We start from the raw sequence: 21,737 nt of genomic DNA, 5'->3' as shown, positions 1-21,737 counted from the left end.
GGATATTGTCACCCAGAGAATATAGTTGATAAATTTGCCTCATTGTCAATTCAAGAGAGATGTGTTCTGAGTCTCCTGCATTGGGTCAAAAGTCTTATGAAAGTCGCTGAAAGCAGTCTAAGTGTAGCGCAGAAAAACAGCATAGTTTCAAGAGGCTGAGGTGATAGGAGTGTTGGAGAGAATGGAATGTGTGGCACAATTTATTTTGTAATTTTTGATAGCATAGAGATTAATTAGAGCCTTCAAAAAATCTAGACTTGAAGTGATTAACCTTAAATGCACTTTGATTTTTCATAAGGTCTTCCTTTCCCATATCTATTTTTAGTCACCTAGGCTGTTGCCTTCCACCTCCACAATAACATTTGTTGCTTGCCTTAATCCTTTGTCTATTGATGCCAAAACCATGGGTCGTGCCTTCTTCGGGCAATTAAGCTTCAAGCAACAGAACAAACCTATATATTTGAGCCATGTAGTCCATTACAGCATTATCATTGACTGAAAATCCAAGTTCAGATGTAATATAGTTTTTTTTTCATTCCTAGTTCCTCATTTTACAAATTTTTTTCAATCTTGGTTTCAAGAGCTGAGTTAAATATGCAAAAGCAGATTACTTTCTGCTTTAGTGGGAAAATGTTTTTGTGATTTGAAGCCGTGAGAGCATTGACGATTGTTTCTCAGGTGGTTCATTCTTTGGCTTCTTTTAGTAAAATATAGAAATGCCTGTGCCTTCTCACTTTCTGGAGAAGGGTAGAGTTGCTTTGGCAGTCTTTTACTGAAAATAAGTAAAAACAATGCCTGTAAAATTTCTTGACTTTTTTTTACTCCCAATTAGATACAGAACTTGTGCGACTTCTGGCATCAGTCTGCATGCAACTAGATAAAGAGAAGAACAAGCAAAAATCCAAGACAATGCCTCGCTCAAAAAGTAAAACATCCTTAACGATTCCTGTACCCCCAGAAGACAAAGGGGGATTAAAGGTATAATCATTTTATGATCTGCGTAAGTTTTTATTTTGTTGTGATAACTTTTGAATTTTAGAAAGAAACTTTCCCTAACTTGGCTGATTCTTTTACTAGCCAAACAGGATAATGGTCTTTTCCTACTTTGCTGGTACAGTTGTTGTGACACAGAATTGATAATGTTTTATTCATACTACATTTTATATAAGTTATTGAAAGTTTATGACACTGAAATAGCTACTTGGTTCATTGCATTTTTGATGGACAAATGAGCCATCCAGCTTAATCCCACGTTTCAGTATTGAGTTTGTGGCCTTGCAGATTACACCACTTGAGATGCATATCCTTTTTAAGTGAATTGAGAGTTTCTGTCTCTCGTATCCTTTTCAGACAGAGTTCCAGGTCTCTACCATCCTCTGGGTGGAAAAAGCCTTTAATCTTTCAACCAATTACTTTACATCTGTGCCCTTTAGTCACTCATTTCGCTGCTATTGTAAATAGGCATCTCCTATACGCTCAATGCAAAGCACTCACAAATTTTTACTTTAGTCTGTTGCAAGTAGACCAGTTCCAGTCTATCCAATCTTTGCCCAAACCTGCAATTTTCCAGTCCTGGTAACATCTTCATAAATCTCCTTTGTGCACAATTACATCTTTTCAGTAATTAGGTAACCAGATGTGCATACGGCTACCAGAGGTTGTAGCCTAACACAAGATTTGTACGCTTCTAGCACACCCTCCCTGCTGTGACTATCTATACCCCTGATAATAAAGGATTCCATACATCTTGACCACCTCAACCTGTTCTGCTGTTGTCAGGAATCTGTAGATATTTATTCCAAGATCTCTCACTACCTCTTGTAACCTCTTATTAACTTTGTGTACTATTGCTTTATTAATCTCCCAAATGCAAATGCATCACCTCTCTCCTCTGAGGAAAAAGAATAGGGCACTTGGCCCTTCAACAAAATTATAATCTTGTTGATACCTGGATATCAGATACCTGGGTATCTCCGATAATCTTTCATTCCCGAGACAATCAAATATACACTAAATGATTCTTCATCCAGTTCCTTTATGAGGAAAAGGAAAACTCAGAGCTTTTTTTTCCCTCCTCTCAGTTCTAACTGGACAACCCTTATTTTAATACTATGGCCCCTAGTTCTAGATTCTCCCAAATGAGAGAATACCCTTTTCCACATCCACTTGGTCAAGTTCCCTCAGGATCATCTTTGTTTCAATTAAGTCACCTCTGACTCTGCTAAACTCCAGAGGATACAGGTCTAATCTGTCCAGTCTTTCCTGACAATGAAGTGCACACATTCCAAATGTTATTGTAGTAAATATTCTCTGAGCTACTTCAAACACATTTAATATTCTTCCATAAGTATGGTGTTCAACTCTGTTTTCAACTTTTCTTCTCATGTGACCAGTTCTAGTCTCCAACAGTATTACGGTATTATTTATTATAAAAATCAAACATGCTACAAGTGAACTCTGTGATATAATACACTGTTCTGCTAATGTGGAATTCTCATTGTATTGGTCTGATCCTTTACGATCAAAATCTAATGATACTGAATAGTCAGTCCAGCCAAATGTTAGCGATAATTGCTGTTTCTGAGAGGTTTGCAGGTTGGCATCTTCATACAAATCACTTGGTCAGGTCAAATTTATAAGCTGAGAAGAATTGATTGAGAATGAAAAGCTTTACCTTCCTACATTTTCTTACATTGTAGGACGCAAGTTGTTTATGGGTAATTTCTTTATCTATCCAGTTGTGATTTTGTCCACCTCTCGTAAAGCCAAGAAGCCATTATTGAAGATAACCAGTTAATTTTATAACTTGTTCAAAAGTAGTTTCTTCAATAATGTCCAAAATAGCTTGGTAGGCAGTTGTTAATTGTATACAAGATGCTGTTTATTTTTGCAATTTGTTAATATAGCTATGTATTTAAGTTTGTAATAGATGTCTTTTGATATCTTAGTGGCTCTTGTCAGCCTTTCAAAGGGTGACTTGCATTTTTAAAACTGTTTTCAAAACCCCAGAACGTTCCAAAGCACTTTACAACCAGTAAGCTGATTGAGTATATTCACTGTTGTAATGCAGGAAATACAACTGCCAACTTTGTCCATTAAGCCTCCACAAACAGGAGCAGTAATCACTTTTTTAAAAATGATTTATACTTGATTTAGGTATTATCCTGAAAAATGCACTCTGCTTTATAGTTTCTGTTACACTGTCACTTGCTTCCCATTCCCTGACCTGCTACTATGGAATGAAGAATAGTGTATCTCTCAGTTGCAGGTTGTCAAACTCCTAATTACATCTGGAATGACTGTATGTTGTCACCTCTAGTATGTAACAAGACCAACTTTTATTTCTCTGCATGGGTAAGGATTACATTATTGGTTCTTGGGGGGAAAATGTATAAAACTTATCTCTCAAACTTCTTTCCAAATCTTTTCAGTTGCTAGATGCATCTTTCTTCCAAATCAGCATACAAATGAAAAAACATTGCATTATTTAGCCAAAACAAAATCATATTGCTTGAATGAAAAAGACCATCCAAGTCAGTAATTTACTAAAAGGAAACCCAGTGAAAATCAGTTTGAACATTTAGTAGACAGATTGGTTACTGCTAGAAGCTATACAGACAACACCAAGTCATTTTCCGTAATCTGGACCAAGCAATGACAACCAAACAAGTCAATCAAATTGCTCAAATAATTCATAATTGTCAACTGTCACTTTATTCAGCATTCTGTTTATACAGCTAGCAATAACTTGCATAATAGTATAAGCACAAAACCTAATTCAGAATTCAATTCAAGGCATCCTCTTTTAACTTGACCCTTGGCACGAGTTGAAAATTTAACTTGGTGCTGCAGATTTCTGTATTGCAAGTTGTAATTATTGATGTGGAGTTTCTGTTCAAGCAACTGGCATCCAAAATTTGCTGGTAGTTGAACCTGTTCTGTTGAGTAAATTTGGCACGAGATCAAATGCAAAATCTCTATGAATCAGTCCAGTAGTAAACTGTTGTGATTGGGGACTAGAATACAACGTGTGCCAGCATTATGCAATGAGAAATTTGCAAAAAGAAAGGTTTTTTGAAAACTAATTTATCCGCAACAGCATAATTCAATTCGGCTTTGATGCCTTTGGTCTTGCTTCCTGATTACTTTAAATAATTGTTTTCTTAATTTTTTGTAGTCTTGGTGGAACAGAATGTCCAACAGATTTCGAAAACTGAAGCTAACTAGGACACTCAGACATGGTTTTTCCACAAATCGGCTTGCTCCTTTTCTAGATGAAGCTGAAGTAGGATTGGATGCAACAATGAAAGCTAATCTGAAGGATGACTGCAATCATTCGGCAGTGATCATGTCTACAGCTAATACTGATCACTCGGTTTGGGCATCAAAAAGAAAGGACCGTGGTAAGGAAATGTGTTTTTCATGATCATAGAATCCCTATAGCATGGAAACAGGCCATTTGGCCCAACAAGTCCACACTGACCCTCTGAAGAGTAACTTAGCCAGACCCATTCCCCTACCCTAATAACTCTACATTTACCCCTGACTAATGGATGTAACCTACACAAATCTGAACTCTGCAATTTAGCATTGCCAGTTCACCTACTGATGCACCTTTATTTTCAGGTAACATAAATACAATAAAGCCTGCAAAGTCAATCAAAAGTTTTTCAAATTTTGCACTTGCAGTCAGTCTGTAGTTGATTGTAACTAATGATACAATGGTCTTAAAGCTGCTAAAGGTTACATTCCTATACCATGAGCTGCTTGGGGATACCTATTAATGAAAATCATGTTTTTTATCTTATTGAAGGGGTGCATAAATCTCTCAAGTTCTTCCAAAACAATTTGTTTTTAACTCGAGGTGAGTTATGCGTGGAGGTACTCTCCTAGTATTGAATCATGTAATATGAATTGAATTGGAACAGGATGGTATCTTGAAAGAAAGCTATTTGGAAATATGTTGAGAAGTTGGATAAATGTGATTGATGAAAAAACATTTTTGACTCAATTAACTCTCCTATTTTCCTTGATTCCTACTCCCAGAATCCTTATTAATTTTTGTTTTGGAGCTGTTGCCCAAGATGCTGAATGACAACAAGAACATGTTTCATGCATTACTTCACCACTGAGACTTGGGTTTGAATCTGTCTCATCTAACTGGTGGAATAATAGTTCTCACCCAAATATGAGCAGAAGTAGGCCAAAGAGATCCTTGAGACAAAAAAAAACTCCTGATGCTGGAATCCAGAGTAGATAAGCAAGGGCTGGTTTCGACTCTACTTTCCTGGCTGTTCCCCATGACTCTTAAGTCCACTGTTCAAAATTCTGTTTTAGCCTTAATTAAATTCAGTTACCTGGCCTCTACTGCTGTGGGATAGAATTCTGAAGGTTCCTGATGTTGAGAAAAGAAACTCCTCATTAGAGTCATAGAGCTGTACGGCATGGAAACAGACCCTTTGGTCCAACTTGTCCATGCTGACCATGTATCCTAAATTAATCTAGTCCCATTTGCCAGCATTTGGCCCATATCCCCCTCAGGTGCTTCCTATTCATATATTCATCCAGATGCCTTTTAAATGTTGGAATTGTACGAGCCTCCACCACTTCCTCTGGCAGCTCATTCCATACATGCACCACCCTCTGCATGAAAATGTTGCCCCATAGGTCCCTTTTAAATCTTTTCCCTCTCACTTTAAACTTATGCCCTTTAGTTTTGGACTCACTCACCATGGGGGAAAGACCTTGGTTATTCATCCAATCCATGCCCCTTGTGATCCAATAAAGCTGTATAAGGCCACATTCCATGGAAAATAGCCCCAGTCTAACCATCCTTTCCCTGTTGCTCAAATCCTCCAACGCTGGCAACATTCTTGTAAATTATGTTTGAATCCTTTCAAGTTTCACAACTTCCTTCCTTTGGCAGAGAGACCAGAATTGAATGCAGTATTCCAAAAATGTCCTAACCAACGTCCTGTACAGCTACAACTTGACCTCCTATACTCAATGCACTGACCAGCAAAGGCAAGCATGGCAAATGCTGCCTTCACTTATTCTATCTACCTACAATTCTGCTTTCAAGGAACTATGAACTTGCACTCCAAGGTCTCTTTGTTCAACAACTCTTGCCAGGACCTTACCATTAAGTGTATAAGTCCTGCTTTGGTTTGTCTATCCAAAATGCAGTACCTCACATCTAAATTAAACTCCATCTGCCATTCCTTGGCCCATTGACTATCTGGTCAAGGTCTCATTGAACACTGAGATAGTGTTCCTGGCTACTCCCTATGCCTCCAATTTTGGTGTCATCTGTAAACTTACTGACCATACCTACTATGTTCACATCCAAGTCATTTATATAAATGATGAAAAGCAGTGGACCTGAAACTGATCCTTGTGGCAGACCACTCATCACACACATCCAGTCTGAAAAGTAACCCTCCACCGCCACCCTCTGTTTCCGAATTTGGAACCAGTTCTGTATTCAAATGGCAGATTCTCCCTGTATTCCATGTGACTAGTCTACCATGAGGAACCTTGTCATTTGCCTTAAATAGGTGACTATTATTTAAGAAACTGTGTTGCCTTATTTTAGATTCTCATGAGTAGAACCATCCTCTTGTCAGGCCAAAACCCACTCTTTCCAAAACTCTCAAATCCAAAGAGAAATCTGTATCGCATACAGTTCTTTCAATGTCCTGCTAACATGTATCCCATCACCACCACCATGAATACATGTTAACTGATAACTTACCTCATTGATGGTTGGAGGATATCCTGCTTTGTTGAGGTGTTATTTGTAGGTTTCACAATGTTTCGTCAAGTCTGGCACTCCTTAAATAATTTGATATTCAGGGATGACCTTGGTAATGTTAATAATTTGTTTCCTTCCTGTTAGGCAGGTAAACCACTGGTTCAATGAAACCGCTACTTGAAACAATCATTCATTGTCAGTGTTTTAAACTAGCCAGTGTGATTAGACCAAGCTTATCTTTCTTAAAAGTGCTAACTATAAACAATGCAATGTGTGTATTTATTATTTAATTTTAACTTACTTTATAGAACTTGATCAAACAATTGGAGGAAAAGGCGATGTTCTTCTCTCAACTATGGTAGGTTGTGAATTCGCATCACTGCTAAACATTCTTTCAGGTAGTCTTAGATTGGGTGAAATTATATTTGAATTTTTCAAGGATTATATTTGTTGAGCCCACTACATTGTGTGCATTATAAGAATAGAAATAAAGGATTGTCTCCCAGAAAATAGCAATTTGGATGATGCCTTTTTCACTTCACTTGTGGAAGGTAGGGTCGTTGACTGGCGAGTACTTATTGCCTGTCCTTAGTTGTCTTTGAGAAGGTTTGACGGTGAGTTGTTTTCTTGAACTGCTGCGTTCATGTTCTGTAAGTAGACCCACGATGCCCTTAGGGAGGGATTTCCAGGATTTTGGCGATATATTTCCAATCCCAGATGGGGAGTGGCTTGGAAGGAGAACCTTCGACAGTTGGTAGTGTTCCCATATGTATGCTGCCCATATCCTTCCAGATGGAAATGGTCATGAGTTTAGAAGGTGCTGTCTGAGGATCTTTGGTGAATTTCTGCAGTGCATCTTGTAGGTAGCACACATTGGTGGAGGGAGTGGATGCATGTGAAAGTAATCAAGCAGGCTGCTTTGTCCCATGTGGTGTCAAGCTTCTTGAGTGTTATTGAAGCTGCACTCCTCCAGGAAAGGAGAGAGTATTTCATCACACTCCTGACTTGTGCCTTGCAAGTTATGTACAGGCTTTGGGGTGTCAGGAGATGAGTTACACACAATATTCCTAGCTTTTGACCTGCTCTTGTAGCCACTATATTTATATTGAGTTTAGTTGAGTTCTGGTCAATGGTAAACTGCAGAATGTTGGTTGTGGGGGAACTCTGTGACAGTAGTGCCTCTGAATTTCATGTGGCACGAATGTTACTTCCACTTGTCAGACCAAGCCCAAATATTGTCCAGGCATTGTTGCATCTGAACATGGACTGCTTCAGTATTTGAGGAGTTGCGAATAGTGTAGAACATCATGCAATCATCGGTGAACGTCCTCACTTCTGACTTTATGATGGAGGGATTGATATTGGTGAGGCAGCTGAAGGTAATTGAGCCAAGGACCCTACCCTCAGGTGCTCCTGTAGAGATGCCTTGGAGCTGAGATGACTGACCTCCAACAACCACAACTATCTTCCAATGTGCTCTTCCAACTGTAACTTGTAATTGGCAAGTAAATGAAGTTTTTCCGAATTCCTAGTTTGATTTGGAGTGATTAATACATCTACAAATTATCATGGAGGCTTCATATTTAACTTTTTTGAGGACTTCAGTTTTGAAGGATTATGGGAAAAGTGATTGATTTCCAACTGTGGCAATACATGAAATTTTTTGTTAAGTAAGTGAACAAAAGGATACATTAAAACTTAAAAAATATTTATAGGCAGTCATATGACTTGAACTAATTACTTGAACTTGCTTTTAAAAATCACCTGCCTGGGCTCTTGCTATTTTGTTTGAAGTGTTTGGTTTGCTTGTAGATTTGTTTGTTTGCTTTTCAGTAGGGACAGGGAAAAGCCTATTGAACAGTTGTGAACTAGGTTTTAGTAGTTGTAGTTGTTGATGAGTTTCACCGAGGGCCGAAGGGCCTGTACTGCTGTACTGCATTGTAATGTTCTAGAAGTGTGTCTGGAAGACTCTTGGGTATAGTTTCCTGAGCAAGCTGGTCTGCCAAGATTCCCATAGGCATGACTAGTGGCCTGTCTGTATGGCTGATTGCTGGATCAGCAGCCATCTGAACATTTCATATCTTGCCTTTACTCTCTCCAGGGGTTAACTGTTGTTCAGCTGAATTGTTTTTATCCCCTTCAAAGTGAATTTATGCAGATAAATATTTTTGTTTGTTTGTGTGTGTTTGGGTTATTTAGAGCAGAAACATTATATTTTTTGCATTTCAGTTTGTGGGTTGATCAGTGTGTTTTGATTCTTTGAATCAGTTTGTTTGTCTTGTAATTACTTTTTATTGTAAATTTTAATCTATAGAAAGCATAAGATTAGACATATCAGGAACTGTGTAAAACAAGTAATTGAGTTCGAGATGGTGCAGTCTTCCAATTTTTCTTCCTTAACTCATTCATGGCATGTGGATGTCATTGATTAGGCCAACACTTACTGCCCAGAGGACAGTTAAGAGTCAGTCACATGTAGGCCATACAAACAAAGAAGATAGGAATGGAAATAAACCATTTAACCCCTTGAACCTGCTCTGCCATTCAATATGATAATGGCTGATCATTAAGCTCTATATGCTTCTCCCATATCCTTTGATCCCTTTGGCCACAAGAGCTATAACTACCTCCTTTTTGAAAAACACAAATGCTTTGGCCTCAACCAGTTTGTGTGGTAGTGAATTACAGTCTCACTGGTCTTGGTGAAGAAATTTATACTTATCTTAGTCCTTCAGGTTTACGTCTCATTCATAAATTATGATCCTGATTCTGGACTCTCCCACAATCATTTTTGCATCTACTCTATCTAGTCCTGTTAGAATTTTATAGGTTTCTGAGATCCCCCCCATTCTTTTAAATTCCAGAGAATGCAATACTAAACAACTCAATCTGTCATCATGTGTCAGGCCTGCTGTCCTAGAAATCAATTTTCTAAACATTTGCTTCATTCCGATTTATAGCAAGAATGCCCTTTCTTGGATAAGGAGACTAAAGCTGCGCATAGTTCTCCAGGTGTGGCCTCACCAATGCCCTGTATAATTGCAGTAAGAGATCTTTGTTCTTGTACTCTAATCCTATAAGGGCCAATACATAATTTGCCTTCTTTACTGCTTGCCGCACCTGTTCACTTACTTTCAGCAACTGGTGTGCGAGAACACCTAGGTCTTGTTGAACATTTTTCTCTCTCAACTTACAGCCATTCAAATGATAGCCTTCCTATTTTTACTGTCAAAGTGGGTAATATAAGCATCTCTGCAGCCTCTTCACAGCTCACCCTTCCATCCAACATTGTGTCATCTGCAAATTTTGAGATATTACCTTTCATTCCCTCATGTAGATCAATAATGTAAAATGTGAATAGCTGGGATCCTAGTACCCCTGCAGTACCCCATTAGTCATTCAGAAAAAGACCTATTATTCATGCTCTTTGTTACTTGTTTGCTAACCAATTTTCTATGGCTGTATAAGGTAAGGACAGCAAATTTCCTTCTTTAATGGACGTTAGTGAACCAAATCGTATTTCCAAGAATCGGCCATTAGGTTAGCCTTTTAGTTCCACATTTTTATTGATTCGAACCCATATCCTCAGAGCATTAGCTTGGGTTTCTGGTTTACTAGGCCAGTGACATTACCAGAAAGGCCACCGCCTCCCGTTTGGTAATAACAAGGTAGTTTTTTTCCCCCTCATCAAATGGCTGTGCTGAATGGTAGCACCGGATACAAAAATACATGATCCTGCTCCCTAAGATGTTCCTTTGTCCCATCTCTCAAGATTTCCCGTGCAGTATTGTTTTTGTTTATAACTACTTTACTTTAGTCCTTCCTGTGGATTTTCCATGATTGTCTCTACAAGGTTTCAATGCCATACATAATACAATCACATATCTGAAAAGGGTCTCCACTTGATTAGCAAAATTGAATTTATATTAGGCGTGTGATTTCTTAATCTTAAAATAAAACCCATAATTTGTCACTGAGATCAGAAAGAGAAAAGTTAATGATTCAGGAACTTGTGATTGATAATCAAGCCAATATTTAAATTCCTGCAGTTTTTAGTTAAAATTGATAGGATATAAGAGATTCCACAGATTGGAGCTGTTGGGGTGAATAATGTAGCGGAGTGTGAGACTGTCGTGGGTCTTCATTTTTAACATGGTGGGAAAGATATAAAGTGAAAAAACATGCACTACAAGAATTGAAAACTGACTGAAAAGAAAATTTGAACAAGTGAACAGATTTTGCTAAAGCACTGCTGCACTTAGTCCTTGAAAGGAGATTTTGTTTTGATTAAGTTTACCAAAACTGAATTTCCATAATTGCTGTTTGGTAAATGTATTGTTCTCAAGGAGACACAGGATATTATGGACAGGTGTTTCTGCATGTATTTTCAGTGTAGTAACTTTTCTAAAAAAAAAACGTACCCAGTCCACTTCAGAAGGACTTCTAAACTCTATAGTTTACTAGTTGTGCCATGTTTAAGAAATTCCTCTATTACAGTTGAGAAATGGTGCACCATTCACTCGTCTTCCAAGTGACAAGTTGAAAGCAGTTATTCCTCCATTTTTGCCTCCGTCCAACTTTGAACTATGGAGCTGTGACAGGGCACGAATAAACAAAGAGGGCAAATTGGATCATATTGGGCTATCTGTGCCACGTCGCCTTGCAAAACCCAATTTCAACAGCAGTGGGAACTCTGACATTGTAAGCTTCTTTTTGTTTAATTGCATTATAACGCATTTATCTTTTGGGATAAGTAGGAGAAATGGAAATTGCTACAAACTTAAGTAGATGGGAATATTGGTATGTATGGTAATAATGCAATGTAAAATTGATTTATTGGAAGTAGCCTAAGTGAGGACAAATTACACTCGGAGAACAAAAAATTCACTTTGCAGGGCTCATCAATTAAAGGATCATTGAAAAGACGATGTGGAATTTGTTGACTCAAGCATGTGGAATACAATGATTTGTCAAGAAATTGTGTGAAATGACTTATTCCATTTGAGTGTTATTCTGAAATCTATAATGACTGATGGAAGTGAATTCCAGTTATTACTTCAGATTTTCTGAACAAATTGAAATTTTATTACATGTGCAAATATTTCTAATTTGCTATATTTTGGCTTATTGATTCTCAATCAAGTTTCAGGGTAAAGCCTTAGAGTAATACCAGATATACTAAACAGAATTTCTGTTATCTTCATGAGGCTTTATTTTATTTGTAACTTAATTGATTGAAAATGTTTTTTAGTAAATGAGCATTGCTGATTAATGTTTTTGTGATGCATCACAAGTGCTAACATTCCTTACTGGGAAGCGAAAGATAGCTGTAGGTGCATCATGTTTTGTTAAACTGACACAATCTAGATACTTCTGTGGATGATGTGTACAGTTTGTAACTCAAAGTATTTAAAGGCAGTCAAACTTTTAATCTTCATGAATATCTTCAACTTCTGGCTAAAAATGATCATGCAGTCATGGCTATTGAGGTTGACGTTGTCAAAATACATGAAACATTTTTAGTGAAAAGCATTAATAGTAGCTCCTTTTTTTTAAAATTTGAAGTTGTTATCCATAGCATGTAATTTAGTTTTCATTTTCCAAAAGCATGGATGCCACAACAAATGGTGAATTTGAATTGGATTTTATTTGAATTGAATTTTGGAATAAGTAAAAATGTGTACAGTAACTGTTATAAACATTTGGTTTGGTTTACCATTATTTATTTCAGACTTCTGTGAGCAGAATGGGCAGATCTGTTAAACTTCCTCCTATTACAAATCTTCCGAGGTGCCCAGCTTCTCCCCCAAACTCGGGACATTTCAGTTATTCTCCACATTCCTCTGGTGGATCTAATGGAGTGGTTGGCATCAGTAGACATTGCATCAGTGAACCACATAGCCGCTCAGGTCTGAGGAATATTCTTGTCAGCTTCTGTTAAAAGCAGATTTTTCTTTTACATTTGAGTGCCTTCTCGTGTTCAATGTAGATAACTAGTTTGATCAGATTAAATTGCCTCCAGCAATTGGAATTCTGCACTTGTTCTTTTGTGTTCAACAGCTGTCAGTTGGAGTCAATTTTTGTAATTGTTGTCCAGGGCAACATTTTCTAACCAATGGAATCAGGAACTGTTGCAGCCCAGAAATCACCTTGGGCTTCTCTGATCTTCCCCATAGCTCTTGCCAATGATATTGGATCTTTTTCCCGCTGTTTTGTTTCCCAGTGGACATTTCTTCGTTATTTAATCTCTGTAAAATCATTTGAAGTTTTGAACAGATGTATTAAATTACTTAATTTTCTGCTGTAAGAACAATCCCAGCTTTTGTATGTATGTTGCTGGTGGAAATGATTTTTTTTTGTAACACTCCCACACCCGCTGGATGACATTTCTAATTTTACTGTGCAAAATAAGTAGTATTAAGCTAACTGTGTTATAGTGTGCTTTTCAAAAATATAGGTTTTGAGATTCCATTGTGATCTAGTTATTTAGAAGAGCCATTTAACTGTAATTACCACACAGTGCATTCTGACATTTTGAAAAAAAAATTTAATTAGAAAAATGTTGTAAACACAGTCGTGAAGAAATTTGGAATTGTTTAAATGTATAATGACTAATTTCTGGTTAGTGACTTAATTCCACTGTTAACCTCAACCAAAGAATTAGTTGTATTCATTTCAAAAGCCTTTAAACCATTAATCCACTACACTCAGTTCATTTTTTATTCCAATTTGTTTAACTCCAAACATTTAATTCTATTTATTTAAGCACTAAATCACTTATTTACGCATCCTCCTTTGAATAACTGATTTTAGAGCAATTTTGAATTATTAGAGGTAGTCTACAGTTTAAATGGTCCACATCTAGTTTAAAAGAGAAAATTTTCAAATAATGTACCGTTGAGTAAGTTACAAAGCAGTAATTCAATTTGAATTTTGAAGTTGAAACTTTATTGCTGGAACAGCACAGCAGGTCAGGCAGCATCCAGGGAACAGGAGATTCGACGTTTCGGGCACAGGCCCTTCTTCATTCCTGAAGAAGGGCCTGTGCCCGAAACGTCGAATCTCCTGTTCCCTGGATGCTGCCTGACCTGCTGTGCTGTTCCAGCAATAAAGTTTCAACTTTGATCTCCAGCATCTGCAGACCTCACTTTCTCCTTGAATTTTGAAGGTCTTCCATGAGATATTTTGTAATTTTTAGTTGACATTCAACATACACTGCAGAATCATGCTGGATATCTACAATGTGAATGAGCAAAAGTGCAATTGGAAATGTCTCCCAACATGTTTTAGAGATTGTGGGTAAAAAGCCCAGAACCTGCCTCTTCCAGAAGAATGAAACGTCATTGCAATTGTCAGTTTTGAAACTTTTCTGAGATGTTAAAGCCAACTAAGTGGATTCAATGCATGAAAACATATGAAGCCTTTGCATTCATATGTGGCATTCTTGTTAGAATAATGCAGTAAACTGGAGCTTTGATAGAAATATCTAAAGCCGTTAGAGAATAGGACAGGGTACTGTTCCCACTGATAGAATGGCCAATAATGTAAATATTGTTCAAACATTTGCTCGGTAGCACTGCTGCCTCACAGCGCCAGAGACCCGGGTTCAATTCCCGCCTCGGGCGACTGACTGTGTGGAGTTTGCACGTTCTCCCTGTGTCTGCGTGGGTTTCCTCTGGGTGCTCCGGTTTCCTCCCACAGTCCAAAAGATGTGCAGGTTAGGTGAATTGGCCGTGCTAAATTGCCCGTAGTGTTAGGTAAGGGGTAAATGTATGGGTGGGTTACGCTTCGGCGAGTCAGTGTGGACTTGTTGGGCCGAAGGGCCGGTTTCCACACTGTAATGTAATCTAATCTAATGTAATCTAATCTAATCTAAAAAAAACTTGAATATTGCCATTACCACAGAATTAAGGTATTTGAATGAATAAAACACCTGAGTTTTATGGAATTTGACTTTGAATTCTTGATGTTCAAGATGGTTTAGCAGAACTTGTGGCTCAAATAATTTAGTGAGTTCTTGGATATATGGATTATCAGATTGCAGAATGTCAAATGTAAGGTAATTAACAGGAATATGTAGTGGGGGCATAGACAAGTTCTTCTGTTTCAAGAGAGAAATTTTAGAGTTACTGTAAGGAAAGCTGGTGTAATATCTAAATTGATACAAGCTGCTGAGATTTGGCTTACATTTGTTAAGGGAAAGTCCTAACAAACCAATTTAATATATTTTAATGTGCTAACATGTAGATTGAGGCAGCTGCATATGTAGTCACTTGCATTTTGTATAATCTTTGAGGCATGTCATGCAGATCTTCGGAACAGATAGATAAGTAGAAGAAAGGAGCCAAAAACACACATTATGGGTTTGCTGGATCAAAATGAAAATATGTAGGTACAATTTCATGAAACTGACTGAAAAAGCTGGTGTGGTAAATCATGCCTAACATTGAAGGGATAACTTATCACATTTATGTGAATATTTTGTGTTAGTGTTAAAGTTGTTTTATTGTATTGAAATTAAGGGAATATGATAAATCTTAGCAGGAACTTATGGCAGAGCTGGGAGTTCTAATTGTTTTCTTCTACTTGTTAAGATGAGTGGAAGAAGAATGTGCAGCTAAGGCAGGTACAAAAATAGACTAAAATCTATTAACCCTGTACTTGATGTTTATGGAGGTAATTGATTATAAAAAACCAGGATTGTGAGGTAATTAAAATTAATGAAGCTTGGAAGAAGAATCAGTGACTTCTGATGTGGTGAAGTGTATCTGAACAAGTTGTGAGCATAAACTGTTGGAGGATAAATATTTTAATATATTGAAGGAGTGCTCAAATTTGTTTGAGGTTGAAGATGTGTACTGTACCTTTGATTGAGAGAGTGAATGCTGTTCTGAACTGAGAGTTTACAAGGACCTGTGTATATGAATAGATGACAGTCCCATAGTGTGCTTGAAAATAGGTAACATTTAGCTGTGAAATGGATATGGAGTTGGTTGCTATTTTGACAACAATCTGATTTTAACCAATCAGCTTAAATTATGTCCCAGGAAAGTAAAACCCAATCGAGTTTGAATTTACTGTTTTGCCAATGAGATGATCCAAAGTTGGGCATGTAAAAATGCGGACATTTTAAAAATTGCAGAGACAACAACTGCCATTGAGAGAGACCCAAGAAATTAGGAACATTGTCCATTAAAGGTTTCATATGAAACAAATTTGCAGTAAAAAGAAATATGACAACCCAGGGAGATCTTAAGCTGGAAGAAGACAGACACTAAAGACAGCGGCTGTGTGGTTTTGAAATTAAGTTGATGTAATTTCAATAAGTATCTTATTGGGACAGCATATTGTTATCGAATTGAAGGCAGGTAATAAGCAGTTGTTTAATAGTTGTTGTTTAATGATCACTTTTAGAGCTAAAAAAAAATTGATGTTAGTCTCTTTAAATAGTGGTCTTTGGGAGTTCTCTGTACACTTAGATTTTAGTTGAGGTGAGCTTTTCTGGGTGTTTGGGTAAATTAACTGGAGTTCTCCGCTGTCGTAACATGTGTCTTTTTAAGACATATTGGACTAACTTGTCAGGCCCTCTTGTGAGGACAGCTGTTAGAATGACTGTAGCCTTCTGTTTGGGAGCATGGGAAAAAATAAAAACGGACCACCCAGGCTATGTTTGTACCATCATTAAGCTGCTAGAAGTTATGTGGATAGGACAATGGGTGCTCATCAGCGTCTTTCCTCAACCTGCTCTGCATGGCTTTCTTTACTGCATGCTTGAGATTTGGAATTAGTCGAGACATCCCTATGACCTTCAACTTGGTGACTGTCTCTTATCAGCAATGTAAGAATATAACTGTGAAATTACATGTTTTTAAATTTGCAGGAGGAAGTTCAGATAATGTCTTGTCACAAATTGCTGCCCAAAGACGAAAAGCAGCAGGCTTGCCTGAACTAAAAACAAACAGGTCTGAGATTTTGCCTCACCCAATCTCAATCGAAACTAGCCTTCCTGAACTGCCAGTCTCACCAACTGAGAGTAACTGCATTTTACAGGTATTTTATTTTCTAGTCTTTGATTAAAATCAGTCATGGGACTTGGTGAATTGGGGTATTTGAATAATGCAGCATTTGGCCTTGTGTATAATAACATACTCTTAATGTTGCATTCATAGCTTTGTTCTAATCAGCATCCAGATTTAATTTAACAGTTTCTGGATTGATAACTAATAAAAACTGGAGTAGTGATGGATTTGGAGTCATCAATATATATTTCTTCTGCCAAGAATTTGAAAGGTCACTATGCCTGAACCAAAAAAAGAACTATGCTGGCTCTGTTATGTCTGTCAATTTGTAAAAGATGAAGCAAAGAAACTCAAGTGCTCCTTCCTCTCCTGTTCACAAGTCAGTTTAAAAATGTGCTAAGCTGTAAAGTAGATACTAAATTTTGATATAAACTGTTGTTTTCCTGCACCACTTTTGTTTGCTTTATAGTGTTGAAGAGCAATTTGACAGTGTCATTTTGACTCTTATATCAGACTTTTTTTACCCTTTTCCAGGAGATTACCTGGGCTTGTCATGGAGGACCAAATTGTCTCGTTATGGTGTTCTAGGCATCAAAATGAAGGATATGCTTGATCCAGCTAGTCTTTTCACAACTCATTATTTTCTTGATTTTGTACTGTATTATATTGATAAGAAATGCAGACGGCTTAACAGTGAGCAGAGCATGGACAGTATTTTATTTTACAAATAAATTAAACTGTTATTGCTCTTGAATGATTCGTGTCAAATTACACCAATTATATCTTCTGTTGATGTAGAAATGTGGGAAACAGCGTCCATCATCTTGTACATCCTCAAATTCAAAAAGCACCTCTCCTACTCTGACTCCATCACCGTCTCCTACCCCTAAAAGTCCACAAGGCGAATCATCACTGTCCTCGTCTTCACATCAGCATTCTAAGAGCAGTGGTGGGTCCAGCAGTGGAACCCTCACAGATGAAGGTAATGCATTTTTGTAATTTGGATATTTTACATTTCTCTCCAGCAGGACTCAGCAGTTATCAGAGCAACTAAGGGTGGAATAAAACCTATGAATGTTTGTAGTTATGAAAATTGCAATACTTTTGAAGGTTTTAATTAATACCCAAAAATATGAAAGATAAATGTTATGTATTTTTGTATCATCAGCAAACTTGACTATAAAACATTCAATTTCCTCATTCAAATCATTGATACATATTGAAAATAACTGTGGCACTTGTCTGGTTACAGATTGCCATCCTGAAAATATCCCCTTATCCCAACTGTGTCTTCTATTAGTTAGCTAATCTTTTATCCCTGTTGATGTACTACCTCTTACACAATGGGCTCTTAGTTTGTTAAGGAGCTGAATTCTGGAAAATGGATGGTGTCATATAGTGAAGAGAAGTTGCTACAAACTTAGCAGAGCAGAGGGCTGCTCATTAGACAGTGACAGTTATCTGTAATTTAATATTAGGGTCACCATGCCTCATGCGAGGGAGAGGTTGAGAAGAAGTGTCCTTCATGGTAGCCTTAGCCAACATAGGAATTCACACCACACTGTTGTCATCACTCCTGAGCTAACCAACTAACTAGGGCAAAGGACATTAATGGAGGTGTCGCCAAAAGTGAAGGAGAGGGTGTTTTTGAACAGAATGGTAGTTGCAGAACTTGTTGCTGTAACAGCATATTAGTTTCATGAGAGTCTAGGACCTTGAGGGTGTAATTTCAGATTAGGAACTTGGCCATATGAGAGAATGAGGGGAGATTCAAGATGGCAGCAGTCTGAACAGTCAGCTGTGATGAGCACTGTGCCATACCCCAGGCAAGGTGGACTCCTCTCTCCCAAATTAGTCACCGCTGAGGAAAGTTTGTAATGTAAAGTATGTAGAATACCTACAGCCTTTTAAAATTAAGATTTGACAGATCTGGACCTGAAATGAAGACATCCAAGGGAAAGGAAGCACAGCAGGCAGGGAACTCCCCCAACTATATCCGGCATACCGGCAGCCGTTAGCTTGACTCCTGTGGCGGCGCCCTTAATTCAGTGGAGCAACAGCATTTACTAATGGAGTTCGCAACGTTCTGTGGAAAAAGTTGAGGGAGCGTTGGAACCGATTAGTGCCATGCTGATAAACCATGAGCAGGCAATCCAGGCTTTGGATCAGCATGCAGAAGCAGTGGAACAGAGCACCGTGGCTTTGGAGGCTACGACAGCGAGCTCTGAGGGGTGGATCCGAGTCTTGGAAGACCAGGTTCAGGCCCTGCAGAAACAAGTAGACGACCTCGAAAATAGAGGTCAGAGAAAAACTCTGCGAGTCTTCAGCTTACTGGAATGTGAAAAAGGTGAAAACCTTGTCGATTTTTCTCGAGAGGTGGTTTCCGGAGTTGCTGGGGCTGGAGATTGAGTCCAGCCGGGTGAGTGTGTGTGGAGCGAGCCCATTGGATCGTGATGTGTAGATCTGGGCAGGTCCAGCGCCCCCGCCTGGTCCTAGTCAGACTTCAACATTACAAGGAAAAGCAATTAAAAATAGAAATAGCTACAAGAGATCCACAGGCTTAGGCTTATTAAGTTTGAAGATAATGTTTTTTCTGTGGCCATAATGAAGAAAAGGAAGACATTTGATGATGTAAAGAAAAAATTAAGAGATTTAAACATTCAGTATTCTGTGAGGTACCCGGCAGTACTACATTTCAATAATGAGGGAACTGTCTACAAATTCAAAGTAAAAGAATTTTTGAACTCGCTGAAATGATAGACTTTGGCTGAGGGGGTTTGCGGAAAAGATGTGTGCGGACAATGCCATAATTTAACTTTTCTAAAAAATCTTCTCTCTTTTCATTCTTTTCCCTTTTGGACTCTTGGGCGTAATAGGCTTGGTATTGCTTTGGAATAAAATCTGCTATGTTTTATTATATCTTTTGTGATGGTTATTAGTTATTCTATTGTTCTATTTTGTTGGGGGAGGGTGGTTACTTGTTTGATGTAAAGATGTATGGGGTTTAAATGTGGAAGGGGAAGGGTGGGTGTCCATTGCTAACTTGTAGGAGTATAAATGTTTTTTTCCATTGTTTGGATTAATGGGGGCTGCCTTAATTGAAAGGTGCTAGGATGGTTGTGAAGTTGGGAATGAATGCCTCCTATGGGCATGGAGTGGGGAGATCTCTGGAAATTTGTGTTTTTTGTGTTTATATATTCAAGCTAGGAGTAGAGGTTAGTTTGCTAGCTTTAGTAATTTTGGGAGTGTTTTTAGGAATAGTCTTTAGATTTGATTTTTTTTTTCTCCATTCATTGCACATTGAATGGGCTTCTTCCTCTCGGACAGTGGGCTGTAGTGTTCGGTCATGGCTAGCGACCTGTTCAGGTGGTGCATCTAGAACGTAAAGGGGAGCCATTCCCCCATTAAAAGGAAGAAAGTGCTCTGAAATCTTAGGAAAGGGTTGTCATCGCGCTATTTACAAGAGACACATTTGATTGATGGAGATTATCTGAGGTTACAGCAGTGGAATACGATAGGGTATTTTCTTCCTTTAACTCCAAAAGCAGAGGAGTGGTCATATTGGTACGAAAGAACCTCCCATTTCAGGTGACAGATCAAGTCAAGGATGGGTATGGACAGTTCATCATTCTCAAGGTGCTGATACATGGAGAAGAGTATGGCATCCTGGACATTTGCTGCCACCCTGTCCATCCTCTCAAATTTTTAGTTGATGCAGTTTCTCAATTAATGGCTGTTGGGCTGTGCCATACAATTATAGAAGGAGACTTTAATTTTCACGGACACTGGGGTAGACAGGATGCCAAGAGGGCTGTCGGGTACACCTTGGCCGTTGAGACAGTTCGTGGACTTATGTGAGTTCAGGCTAGTGGATATGCGGAGGTGCCTCCAGCTGGATGGGGGGAATTGGTGGAAGTACCGAACCTGGAGCGTGGAATGGAGTTTCTTTTTAGATGGTTGCAGAAAGGTTTTCTCTGGGAATTTATTTTTTTATTACCCCTGATGTCCAGCAGCTCTTTGGAGGTAACTTTCTGTAGGCCATTTAGCCTTGATTAAAATGCATGTTCTTCCTTAGTTGTTATATCCAATGAGGATGCTCCCTTTGTTAATACCCAAACACGTGCTGCGGAGGTTTGCAGGATGGCTTGGATCATTTATTTGGTGCCATAGGCACCCCCTAATTAAATTTACCAAGTTGCAACTTGTGCAAGATATGCGGGGAGGGGATGGACCTCCCAGATCTGAAGAGATACCAATTAGGCACCCTGTTGTCATATGTAGGCAAATGGATGTGCAATGACTCGAAGTCGAAATGGCTTGATGTAGAGGCCTCGCAGGTGAAATGTCCCCTCATAAACTTATTATGGATAAGATGAGATCTGTATTTGAGCACTTTGAGAGTCCAATTATTAAAAATACAGTAAAAGCATGGCGGATAATGCGGTAGTGTGAGGGCAATTTGCTTAAGACTTCACCGTTCACCCCGTTAGTGAATGAGCTGGAGATAATCCTGGGAATGGAAGTTGGGGAGGATCTGGTGTTACTCCTTTGGGACTACAGAATCTTCCCTCTTTGGATGAGCACGGGAAGAGGTTATTCAGTATTCTTACACACAGTGCGAGAAAGAACATCCTAATGAGATGGATATCAGAAAAGCCTCCAGATCTTGCAGGGTGGCACAGACTTGTGATGGAGTACGTCCCTCAAGATTACCTGACAGGTATGGTGCGCCTTGGAATGGAGAAATTTTCTGAGACATGGCAACCCTTTCTAAATTACATGGATATGGATCTGTTTGCAGTACAGATTAGGGCTTTTATATAGTGACGAGGGCCATGTATGATGGTCTAGCGATCCTGGGGGGGACAGGGGAAGGCCTAATAAATATGGGTATAATAACATGCTCCTGTGGATTGGGGATTCAATGGAGGTGCACAAGTGGAGTAATGTAATATAGTACAATG

General features: G+C 38.4%; 1 protein-coding gene across 10 annotated transcripts in view; it reads left to right on the top strand.

The window, feature by feature from the left end:
- Nucleotides 1-21,737, top strand: part of LOC122564443 (ankyrin repeat and SAM domain-containing protein 6-like) — a 74,327-nt gene that overhangs the window by 14,011 nt on the left and 38,579 nt on the right. For all 10 annotated transcript variants that reach the window (XR_006315910.1, XR_006315911.1, XR_006315912.1 and 7 more), the window contains exons 5-11: nt 833-978; nt 4,178-4,403; nt 7,063-7,112; nt 11,252-11,455; nt 12,486-12,663; nt 16,635-16,804; nt 17,572-17,755. Coding sequence is in view for 7 of the 10 variants with exons in the window: in XM_043719317.1 (XP_043575252.1) it covers nt 833-978; nt 4,178-4,403; nt 7,063-7,112; nt 11,252-11,455; nt 12,486-12,663; nt 16,635-16,804; nt 17,572-17,755 (1,158 nt within the window). In the remaining 3 variants the exon portion in view is untranslated. The remainder of the gene's footprint in view (nt 1-832; nt 979-4,177; nt 4,404-7,062; nt 7,113-11,251; nt 11,456-12,485; nt 12,664-16,634; nt 16,805-17,571; nt 17,756-21,737) is intronic.

This window comes from Chiloscyllium plagiosum, chromosome 29 (assembly GCF_004010195.1).
Source record: "Chiloscyllium plagiosum isolate BGI_BamShark_2017 chromosome 29, ASM401019v2, whole genome shotgun sequence".
Lineage (NCBI taxonomy): Eukaryota > Metazoa > Chordata > Chondrichthyes > Orectolobiformes > Hemiscylliidae > Chiloscyllium > Chiloscyllium plagiosum.
This window is presented reverse-complemented; position numbering and strand designations above follow the sequence as displayed.